The sequence below is a fragment of the Piliocolobus tephrosceles genome, chromosome 1, assembly GCF_002776525.5.
Source record: "Piliocolobus tephrosceles isolate RC106 chromosome 1, ASM277652v3, whole genome shotgun sequence".
In the NCBI taxonomy this organism is placed as follows: Eukaryota; Metazoa; Chordata; class Mammalia; order Primates; family Cercopithecidae; genus Piliocolobus; species Piliocolobus tephrosceles.
Genome location: NC_045434.1, coordinates 98,051,532 through 98,063,383, shown reverse-complemented (window position 1 = coordinate 98,063,383; position 11,852 = coordinate 98,051,532). Strand labels below are relative to the sequence as shown.

The 11,852-nt window shown below is 43.2% G+C and overlaps 1 protein-coding gene across 12 annotated transcripts in view; it reads left to right on the top strand.

Annotated features, from left to right (window-relative positions):
* SLAMF6 (SLAM family member 6) overlaps positions 1 to 10,012 on the top strand; it is a 40,017-nt gene extending 30,005 nt beyond the window's left edge. For 5 of the 12 annotated variants that reach the window (XM_023214253.1, XM_023214250.1, XM_023214245.1 and 2 more), the window contains 6 exons: positions 3,080 to 3,343; positions 3,783 to 3,893; positions 4,232 to 4,270; positions 5,297 to 5,379; positions 7,226 to 7,297; positions 7,647 to 10,012. In XM_023214253.1, the coding sequence (XP_023070021.1) occupies positions 3,080 to 3,343; positions 3,783 to 3,893; positions 4,232 to 4,270; positions 5,297 to 5,379; positions 7,226 to 7,297; positions 7,647 to 7,694 (617 nt within the window). In that variant the 3' untranslated portion in view covers positions 7,695 to 10,012. Of the gene's footprint in view, positions 1 to 3,079; positions 3,344 to 3,782; positions 3,894 to 4,231; positions 4,271 to 4,975; positions 5,380 to 7,225; positions 7,298 to 7,646 lie in introns of those variants that run through there. The other 7 variants (XM_023214254.1, XM_023214247.1, XR_002731978.1 and 4 more) reach the window with 6 other exon arrangements.
* Positions 10,013 to 11,852: the final 1,840 nt, after the last annotated feature.

The following is an 11,852-nucleotide window of genomic DNA, read 5'->3' as shown; positions in this document are numbered from 1 at the left end:
CCTGGGTGACAGAGCGAGACTCCGTCACCCAGGCTGGAGTGCAGTGGCCAGATCTCAGCTCACTGCAAGCTCCGCCTCCTGGGTTTACGCCATTCTCCTGCCTCAGCCTCCCGAGTAGCAGGGATTACAGGCGCCGCCACCACACCCGGCTAGTTTTTTGTATTTTTTTAGTAGAGACGGGGTTTCACCGTGTTAGCCAGGATGGTCTCGATCTCCTGACCTCATGATCCACCCGTCTCGGCCTCCCAAAGTGCTAGGATTACAGGCTTGAGCCACCGTGCCCTGCCAGGAATTTCAAGGTATAAGTTATATAGATTTGATTTTTAACATTGCTCAATCTCTTGGTATGTGCCAGGATATGAATGGCAAAGATTTGATTTTACCAATTAATTAGGACTGACTGCTAACATGGTTTGGCTCTGTGTCCCCACCGAAATCTCATCTCGAATTGTAAACCCTACATGTCAAGGGAGGGACCTGATGGTTGCTGATTTGATCATGTGGGAGGTTTCCCCCATGCTGTTCTCATGATAGTGAGCTCTCATGAAAGCTGATGGTTTTAAGTGTGGCACTTCCTTGCCCTTTCTCTCTCTCTCTCCTGCTGCCATGCAAGACACGACTTGCTTCCCCTTGCCCTTCCGTCATGATTGTAAGTTTTGCTGAGGCCTCCCCATCCATGTAGAACTGTGAGTCAATTAAACCCCTTTTGTTTATAAAGTACCCAGTCTCAGGTAGTATCTTTATAGTAGTGTGAAAATAAACTAATACAACTGCCTAGAGTTCAATGTTAAGAAAATGTTGAAGCCCTGATAAGTTTATTAATTGAGTCAACAATGTTTGTTAGACATGGATAATGTCCAAGGCACTGTTGTAGCACCTGGAATACATCAGTGAGCAAAACAGACAAAGATCACTGTGCTCATGGAGCTGACATTCTGGAAGGGAAGTAGAGGCAGGTAACAAACAATTCACATATCATATAAACAAGTGATATAGCATGTAAGAAAGCCCTGAATGGTATAAACAAAGGAGAGATTAAAACAGCATAAGAAGCATCAAGAGTGCCAGGGAGCAGGGGACAATTTTAAAAGGAGTGATCAGAACAAGCTTCATTGAAAAGATGACATTTGAGCCAAGACCTATTGGAAGTGAGGAAGTGTGCCATGCAGACAACCGGAAACCACGCCATCTGGCATAGATAGCAAGATCCCCTGTGCCTAGCCTACTCAAGAAACACCAAGGAGGCCAAACATCCAGGAGCAGACTAAGGGGTAGGTAATAGAAAATGAGGCCAGAAAGGAAACAGGGGCCACATCGCATAAGGACTGAGCCATCACAAAGACTTTGGCTTCTACTCTCAGTGACACTGAGAGCCATTAGAAGGTTTTGCAAACAAGTAATATGATTTGACTTACTTGTCTAAAGGATTCCTTTGGCTGCTCTGTTGAGAATAGAGTTCAAGGGAGAAGAGTAGAAGCCAATGGCCCAATTTAGGAGACCATTGCAATAGTCCATACAACAGTTGATGCTAGCTTGGATCAGGGTGGTAGCAGTGGAGATGGTGAGAAGTGGTTGCATTTTGGACATATTTTGAAGATAAAGCCACCAGGATTTCCTGATGTGGGAGTATGAGATGAAGATATGAGTCAGCAATAACTCCAGGGGTTTTGGCCTCAGTGATAGGAAGGATGCAGTTGACAACAAGTCAGATGGGGAAAACTGTAGGTTGAGAAGGTTTGGGAGAGAAAAACAGGAGTCCTTTAGACTCTACCAAGTTTGAGATATACTTACACACTTACATACATGTGGAAATGTCCTTACATATTCATTAAGTGGAAAAAGGTAGCAAGATGGATTTTTTTTTTTTTAGTTCAGCCATCAACATTGGATGAGGAAGATGTGACTTTCATGCCAAATATTTGCTATCCCTGTACCAGGCACTGTCTCATTTATTCCTCAAAATTACCTGAGAAGTGGGTATTATTACCTGGTCTTACAGATAAGGAAACTGAGGCTTGGATATAGGAGTAATTTGTCCATGGTCATGTAGCCAGTAAATTACAAAGCCATGATCTTAATTCAGGTCTTCCTGACTCCAAATCCAACACTTTTCCAATACATGAAAACTCTGTTCTGGTAAGATTTCAGTACAGATACTCCACAATCCCTACTCAACTAAGCTTAAAGCACTACTCGGTCTCTTCTAATCAGAGAATTGGAGTCATTCTCTTCCTGGTTGGGTCATCTTTACTTCAAACCTTAGGCCAAGGCTAAGTCAGTGGCCTTTTCTGTTTTGCTCCCATGTTCCCATTGGTTCACAGTTACATCTTACTAGGCAATATTTCCTGGTCTTTGCTCTCAGAAATATCTGCATCACATGTCATCTCACATGCCTAGATATGCTGCACTTCTTCGCTCCCCAGAATTGCCTGCTTGCTCTCTCAGCTTCTTCACTTCTTCCTCCCCCAGTTCTTTGGTTCTCAGCATTTTCCTTTCTCTCTTGCTGACCTTCTACATCTGAGTCTCTTTCTCACTATTGGAGCCAGCTTTAGATACAGTGAGAACCAGGATCCCCATAGATTCAAATTCCCCAAGGAAGTGATGCTTCCATCTTCCACCCCAGTTAGGTAATTCTGATAGCAGAGGAAACAGGACTCTTGCACCTGGTCTTTTGGCTTCTGGTCTCACTGAGGTGCCCTCAGAATTCTCGGCTTGGTCTCCAAATTGTCTTTACACAGGGGCAGAGTGCAAGTACTAGAAGGGACCCCAGGGATAAACTGGAGCCCAGAAATATAAAATGACCACCCCAAAACTATCCAACTAGTTGATGGAAACCTCAGTCTCTCCCTTCCCACTTCTTCTGCTGGCTATCCTGTCCCATACTGATGTCCCGCATCATTTGGTCATCCCAGACCTTGCTACCATCAATTGGGCAATAAAAGCAGAGTCCTTTACAGAGTCTACAGACCATAATATACAGCAAAGGTGAAATACAAAACATTGAGGTGAAGGATATTTTTCACAGGGGGCTGAGCCAAGACATTTGTCCTTAATCTGGATCTTATTTTTCTGCAAACAGGACAACTGAGGAACATACAAGTTAACAATTACAGTCAGCTATTTCAGAATAGGACCTGTGAGATCCATCTGACTTGCTCTGTGGAGGATGCAGATGACAATGTCTCATTCAGATGGGAGGCCTTGGGAAGCACACTTTCAAGCGAGCCAAACATCACTACCTCCTGGGACCCCAGGATTTCCAGTGAACAGGACTACACCTGCATAGCAGAGAATGCTGTCAGCAATTTATCCTTCTCTGTCTCTGCCCAGAAGCTTTGCGGAGGTAACAGCTTGCCTCAGGTCTGAGAGCCTTGAGCAGCTGTGGGGTGTAACGCGTCCTCACATCCTACATAATTTCCAAAACAGTGGCCCAGTGGGAGGCAGAAAATGCTGCTGGGAGGGGACAGATGCCCTCTGGAGCTCTGCATCTCTCAGTACTCCCAGCGGACTCTCCTTCCTTCCTCTCCATTCCCCAACCCCTCCTCCAACCCACTCAGAACCCAAAAGCAAAGGCCTGGGAAGGTACGATTGCTTTCTCCCCACCACTCCACTGGGCCCCACCCTCCCCTGCCTGCCACATAGGACTCTCACCCCAAAGCCTGTGGGTATAAATAAACCTACCTAGCCCCCAAATATGGCCTAGAAGAGGCTCCATGAAGGCTCCAAGAACAGTGGGCCTCACTTGATGTGTCTCAAATATCATTTCTTTTTTCTCTTTTCAGATGCTAAAATTCAATATATAGATACCAAAATGATTCTGTTTGTGGTTTTTGGGACATGCATAGTCACCAGTTTCATCATAGTGCTGTTACTTGTTTTGAGGAAAAGAAGAGGCAGGTTTCCTTTCTTCCTACTTGACTCCTCTCCAGGGTTCCAGGGATTGAGAGTTTGGGGCCTCTGATTCCCAAGGATCTCTTGCGGAGGACAGGAGGAGGGAGGGAGGCTGCAAACCCCGGCTCAGCTAGTCCACTGAGATGATCCTGGGGTGTGATCTTGCACCTGCTAATATCCTCAGAGAAATATCCTACAGGGAAAAGTAGGACCCTGTCTCAGGGCTGCTTGCCCTTCCTTTTGGGTCCCCTCCCACCACATCCCAACACTCATGGGGCTGGGGGTGAAATGCCTCTCCCACTGCTGTCACACATTTAAATTTTCTGGTTTTATTTTTCAGATTCTTTACCTTTGTCTACTCAGCGAACACAGGGTCCTGGTGAGCATTCAGACTCTTAACTCTCCATCATAAAGCAGATGGGAAGAGCCAAATGGAAGAGAAAGGGGGATGGCAGAGGGCTGGATAATGACAGAGGAAGGAGTCAGAATGTCATTACTCAGACCACATGGTGTGAGGGGAGATGACCTGTAATCATAGGTCCTACATGGTTCACAGGCACAGGCATGTGAACCAGTCACTCACACAGTTTCTCTTGGTGATATCAGGTTCATTCACCACCCTGCTGATGGAGACACTAAGTCCCAGTGAAAGGGATCATCCCTCGTCACCCAGCAAGTCCAGGGCCCAGGCAGGATTAAAGCATCCAAGGCACAAAACCAAACTGTCTGACTGCATCATTACTGTTGAGCCAGGGTTTTGGCAATGGATAGACACAGTGGAAAGAGAAAACATGATATAGAAACACAAACACAGGCTCTGGACTCAGATTGGCTTTGGGTCTCATTTCACGCATGAGTGATGCATAACATCGCTTGTAGAGGACAAGGCATAAGGTCTGAAGTCAGAAAACATGAATTTGAGTTCCTGTTTCATCACTGCCTGTATGGCTTTGCACAAGTCAGTTAAGCTTTCTGAGCCTCCAGTGCCTCATCTCAAAAATAATCAAATCCACTATAGGGACCTCTGAAAAGCTTAATAATATCCTGTATGTGAAATAACTGGCTTGTTATGTTTGCCAACAAGGTGTCTTTAGCCCTTCCATAGGCAGTGCTATTTGGTCCCAGGAGCTTCCTGACCCACATGTGAAGCCTGAGGGAGACTCTGAAGCTTTAGGGGACCTCAACACCACCTCCTACCCCAAGACATGTGGTCAGAAATAGACCACATGACTGAGAAGGTTCACCCAGAACTCCAAAGACTGTCAAGAATGAGTGATCCCTCAGGAAAGCAGGTGCTTCAAACACCTGCCTATCTGGGGACACAGTGGGCACTGGGGAGGGCGAGGTCCTGGGAGAGCAGTCCCAGAGTCCTTCTGCCATTGACTGTGCCTTCCTATGTTAACAGCAGAGTCTGCGGGGAACATAGAGTATGTTTCAGTCTCTCCAGTGAGCAACACTGTGTATGCTTCAGTCACTCATTCAAAAAGGGTGAGTCCTTTCAGCTTTATATGCCATTATGTTGTCAGTTTTACAGCCATTGTTCACAAACTTGTCACCATAACCATCTGACTGATCAAATGACCATTGAGGGGAGGAGAAGACAGCCACAGCAACAGGGACAGCAAAGTTATGTGCTAGACCACTCTGGTGTCTGCCGTTCTCACCCTTAAGGGCATGTTTATTCATACCCTGCTTTACACCGTTCTCCAACTGCTTGATACATCAGTAAGTCTTGTCCCTTCAGCTTAATTACAAGCTGACTGAAAGTACAAATTATGTCTTCCTCTCTCTTGTCCTGTATCCTAGCCTAATGATCAGTAAATACTTGCTGAATGGGTCAGAGTTCCACTAAGTTTGAAAGTTTTCTATGGACATAGTTCCATAGCAGGGGACTGACTTCTCACTGTGGATGTAGAGGTCTTAGGGGAGCTCAGAAATAGCCTCTCAAGAGGGGAAGGGGGTACAGTTGAGGCCACTAAACCATGAGTAATGTTTCACTCCTCCCCTCTCATCTACAACATAACAGGATGGCCTTGGTCAAGCATCAGCAACTCATCTGTCATGCATCCGCAGCTCCCCACCACCCCTAAATAAAGGACCTGCAGGTGGCACATCTCTAAATAATACTATACATTTTGAGAGGCCAGTTTTCATGTCTTCTGAAAAATAAGCCAGTTTCAAGCTTAGCATTTTCCAAATGATGTAAGCAATGATCTATCTAGAAATCTTGGATTCCCTTCACCTATATTTGCAAAGTATGCTCCTTGATGACAGGGAGCAAGAAGGGGTACTCTCACTTGCTCAGACATTTCTCTTGCCTTTGCAAATTCCTCTTGAAGACAAGTTAACTCACACTCTGACAAACCAAAACACTAATTTCCCACAAATGTGTTAGCTTTCTGTTTAGCAAAAAGGAAAAAAAAAAAAAAATGTGCTTTGGAGAGTACAGTGGCGCAATCACAGCTCACTGCATCCTTAACCTCCTCAGGCTCAGGTGATCATTTTTCCTCGGCCTCCTAAGTAGCTGAGACTACAGGTGCGCACCATCACATCAGGACAAATTTTCTACTTTTTGTAGAGACAGGGTTTCGCCATGTTGCCCAGGCTAGTCTCAAACTTCTGCACTCAAGTAATCTGCCTGCCTCATCCTTCCAAAGTGTTGGGATTACGGGAATGAACGATTGTGCCCAGTCGAGGTCTTGATAATTCTCTAAATACTTCTTTAATTTAAAGTGTCAAAATCTTTGAGTAGGTTCTTTGAGGGGCGTAGGGACTTCTGCTATTATTTCTGTAATGTGCATTCCACGCAGAGTCATTCTTAAGGCCAAGTGTTCCTATTCTACCCATTCCCCTGGCTTGAGGAGACCCCAATGACATGATGACCAGGCAGTTAGAATTATAGCAAAAGATGGAGCAGGCAAAATGGGCAGTTTCAGTCATAACTAGTAAAAATTTAAGACAAAACGTATAATATAACTATCTGGTATATAAGTTCTTTCTTAAAAAATGGAGGAAGGAAAGTAGAGGTGGACAAAGGACAAGAATACTTCCTTCCCTTCATACAGCAAGGCTGTCTTTCTCTGGCTCTTGAGCCCACTGGTTTGCTGCCATGTTGCTCTTCTGTTTGGGGCTCAGGAAATGCCACTAAACCCTCACAGATTTGTTAGCTAGTGGTGCTTGGTCTTCCACTAAACATTGCCCGGCCTTCCTCTGGAAGAATTTTGACATATTCTCTTTTTTGTCACACAGTCTTTCCTAAGAATATATCTATATATATCTATGCATTAATCTCTTTGTCTCGGTATAAGTCAAACTGGTATGATTCTTTTTACAGGAAACGGAAATTTCGACACCTATAAAAAATGCTACTGTCACAATTTACTCCACAATTAATCATTCCAAAGAGGTAAACCCATGATTGCTCCACGTTTTTATATTCTTGCCTCTCTCCACAGACCTATGATTTTGCAAATAAAGTAAAAATAAAAGGGTCATCTTACAGATGCACAAACACCAGCAGCATACGGAAAGTCGTGGGACATAACCAAAACATATCCAACAAGTTATTTTGTGTTAGGGTCACCATGCATAACCGAGTTTTCAAATTACATATTTTTTAATTTAATCCTGCCCTGTGCTGTCAATATCTCTACTATCTGCCTGTCAGTAGTCTCCAATCTTCCTCTGTAGTTATGAGGGGTGGGCTGAGGTTCCAGTTCCAATTAACCTACTTCATCTTCCTCTTTTTCCCACAGAGTAAACCCACTTTTTCCAGGGCAACTGCCCTTGACAACGTCATGTAAGTTGCTGAAAGGCCTCAAAGGAATTCAGGAATGACACATCTTCTGATCCCATGAGAGAGAATGAAGAGCAGGAAGCTTGGTTCCTATTGTTCCTGGCAAAGGAATTTGAATATCTAGGATAGGATTATCATCTCCTGTCCTTCAGATTTAAAACTGCTTACCTGGGTCAAACACCTAAGGATAACATCATTTCCAGCATGTGATTCAAATAATATTTTCCAATCCACTTCAGGCCAAAACATGCTAAAGATAACACACCAGCACATTGACTCTCTCTTTGATAACTAAGCAAATGGAATTGTGGTTGACAGAGAGTTTATAATCCAGAAGACAACCATTTCTCTCCCTTTAGAAAGCAGCAGGATTGACTTGTTGAGAAATAATACAGTGTGTTGGTTATATGTGTACTCTCTGGAGTTGGATGGGCCCTGCTCATATCCTGATACAAGTTGAGCATCCCTTGTCTGAAATGCTTGGGACTAGAAATGTTTCAGATTTCAAATTTTTTTCAGATTTTGGAATATTTGCATTATATTTACTGGTTGAGTATCCCAGATCCAAAAATCCGAAATTCAAAATGCTCCAATGAGTATTTCCCTTGAGTTTCATTCATGTCAATGTGGTACTCAAAATCTCAGATTTTGGAGCATTTTGGATATTGGATTTTTGGATTTGGGATGCTCAACTTGTACAGTGTTTATTAGACACATCTCCTGGGACATATTGTCTAACCTCTTGGAGCCTTAGTCTCCCAGACTGAAAAAGGAAGAGGATGGTATCACATCAGTTCCATTGTTTGAGCCAAGAATCTAAGTCATCCGTGGACTCCAGTGTCTTTGTCACCACGCCCTTTGGACTCCACCTTAGAAATATTTCTTGGACCTTCCACTGCTCCCCCAACTCCTTGGCCACCATCCTGTATCCCACCATCACCACCTCTAACCTGAATCCTACCTTAACCTCAGAACAGTTATCCCCACTTTTGTTCTTGTCCCTCTCTAACCTCCTCTCCACAAGACTGCCAGAGTAATGTTTTTAATATAAATTGGATCCTTCAGTTGCCTGCTTAAAACCCTGAAGGCTTCCCAATGCACACGAAAGAAATATATTTTCCACGGCCCTGGATGGTCTGGCCCACCTCCAGCCTCAGCTAGCTTTACCCTTCTGACACTCTCTATATAACCTCCCTGATCTTCTTTCAGTTTCTCTATTAAAGGAAAAGTTCTTTATGTTAATTATTTACATCTTCCTGCAGGCCTTTCCTCTGCCTGCTGGGGTCCTCCTATTCTTTATGCCTTAATTTAAATATGTCACCTCCTAAGAGAAACCTTCCCAGACCACTGTATCTAAAATGAATCTTCTAGGCTGGGTGTGGTGGCTCACGCCTGTAATCCCAGTACTTTGGGAGGCCAAGGTGGGGAGATCACTTGAGGTCAGGAGTTCAAGACCAGCCTGGCCAACTTGGTAAAACCCTGTCTTTACTAAAAAATACAAAAAAGTTAGCCAGGTGTGATGGTGCACCCCTAAAATCCCCCTAAAATCCAAGCTACTTGAGAGACTGAGGCAGGAGAATCACTTGAACCCTGGAGGTGGAGGTTCCAGTGAGCCAAAATCGTGCCAATGTACTCCACTCTAGGTGACAGAGCAAGACTCTGTCTCAAAAGAAATAAATAAAACTAAACAAAATAAAGTAAAATAAAATAGATCTTATTATTCTGTTACACCTTCTATGTCACTTATCGCATCATTAAACAGTTATTTTTACTTTGTTAACATCTATTTCTCCCACTATACCCTAAGCTCTTCAGGAACAGAGACTGTTTTGTTTATCACTGTAACCCTAGCACCTAACACAGTATCCAGTATATGGCAAGTGTTCAAAAAAAATTTTTAGTAAATAAATGAATATGTAATGGGGTTTTGTGAAAATGAAATAAGACAATACACCTGGAATCCTTAGCATAGCTCTCAGCCACATAAAGAAGTTCAATAAATGGCAGTCAGCATTGTTGGTATCATTACTGATATAATTAGTACAAATTAATAATAGTACAAATTAATTATTATTACTGAATTACACAGAATCATCTCACAAACCTTCAGCACAACAAGACATATGACAAAGACTAGCTCTCAAGACCACAAGATTCAAAGGGAAGGGGTTGGGGAGTTGCAGTGGGGACTAACTGAAATAATGGCTGAAAAGAATAGAAAAGAAAAACAAAGCTCATCAAAGTTAATTAATCTCAAATGTTAGCCATCAATTACATCATTAGTCAGTGGAGTAGGACAAGATAGGGAAGTTTAATCAAGAAAAAGGAAGAGTTTCCAAGGAATAGGTTCATGGAGACGTCAAAAAAAAGAGAAAAAAGAGGGTTACTGCCATGTTCGTGCAAAATGACCTGAAGCTCAGGGGAAATCTCACTGGGCAGGTAAGAGAGTGCTTTCCTTTCAAGCAGAACCCCCCCCCCAAAAAAAATAGTAATTTGTGTGTGTGTGTGTGTGTGTGTGTGTGTGTGTGTGTGTGTGGAAACTTTGAAGACTTCCAAGCTTCTTCAGAGGAGGAAAAGGAATAATCTGTAAAGTCAGTGCAGGTAGAAAAATATTTGCAACATCTAGGGTGCCCAAAATCAGCAAGAAAATTAGGGGATATGTCATGGAAGGCACTACTAATTCATCTAGAGCAGGAAATCTACCAGAATCTACCCTGAGTCTGGACTGCACTGGGGAGGATCACAGACAAAACAAAAACTAAGGGCATATCTGTGGATATCTAAGAGGTGAGTAAGAAAAGAACTCATAAGAAAATTCAGCTCACATATCATTATAGACCAGTTACTAAAATACAGACTTCCTGATTGTTTTATTTCTTTCAATCTCTTCAACTTTCTCCCTTTTTATCATAAATACCACACTCTCTTCTCTTGGCTTCTGTGACACTACATTCCCCCAGTTTTACTCCTTCCTTCCTAGCTGCTTCTCAGGCTCTTTGCAGATCCACTGCCTCCTCCACAGGACCAGTAAAAACTGAAGCTAAGGCTCACATGTGGGTCCCTTTCACTTCTCCATCTATGTACTCTTATCTGATGTCAGCCATTCCTATTGTCTTGATAGCATTTATAAGCTAATGGTTCCCAAACACATCTTAAGTCCTGACCTCCTGGCTTACCTCATTAACTGCCTACTTAGCATCGCCATTTGCATATCTGGTAGATATATCAAAGTTTTTTAAAAATCAAAACTCTTGGGCAGATGCGGTGGCTCACATCTGTAATCCCAGCACTTTGGGAGGCCGAGGCAGGTGGATCACTTGCGGTCAGGAGTTTGAGACCAGCCTGGCCAACATGGTGAAACCCTGTCTCTACTAAAAATACAAAAATTAGCCAGTGTGATGGCAGGCTCCTGTAATCCCAGGTACTCAGGAGGCTGAGGCAGGAGAATCGCTTGAAACCGGGAGGCAGAGGTTGCAGTGAGCCAAGATCATGCCACTGCACTCCAGCCTGGGCAACAGAGTGAGACTCTGTCTAAAAAAATAAAATAAAAACAATCAAAACTCGATTTCTCTTATCAAGCCTTTTCTTCTACTGTGCTTTTTCATATCAGTAAATGGTATTGTTATGGGACACTCTCGATCAGATCTCCTTTACAAAACTGAAAACTACTCAGTACTCACCATATAACTAATCATTTTTGTTTTCTTGTGGGAAACAAATGGATTTAATCAACAGTAACCTAATGTATTGTTCTGAAGTTAAATACATTAAGACCCAGATGCCCCATTCCCAAAAGATAAAGTACGCATTTTGCAAGCAGGGAAGAAAACATGCAATGCTTACAAAATTCCTACCAAAAAACAAACTTTCTTTGCCCAGGAGGTAAGCTTGTTCTTTAATATTTTCATTATAGAATTGAGGAAATAGTTGCCCCTTAAACTACTTTGAATAAGGTAAGATGGCTGTGATTGGCTGTCCTGGAAAGGTAATGAAAGGAAATAAAAATATTCTTCCCTCTCTGCCAGCCCCCAGTCATTCCCACTGCGTGGTCACAAAATGTTGACAAGGCCTACAAGACCCCTACTCACATCTCTACTCCTTTCACAGCATTCCAGCCACACTATTCTTTATTCAGCTCCTAGAATAATCCAGACTCTCCCTGCTT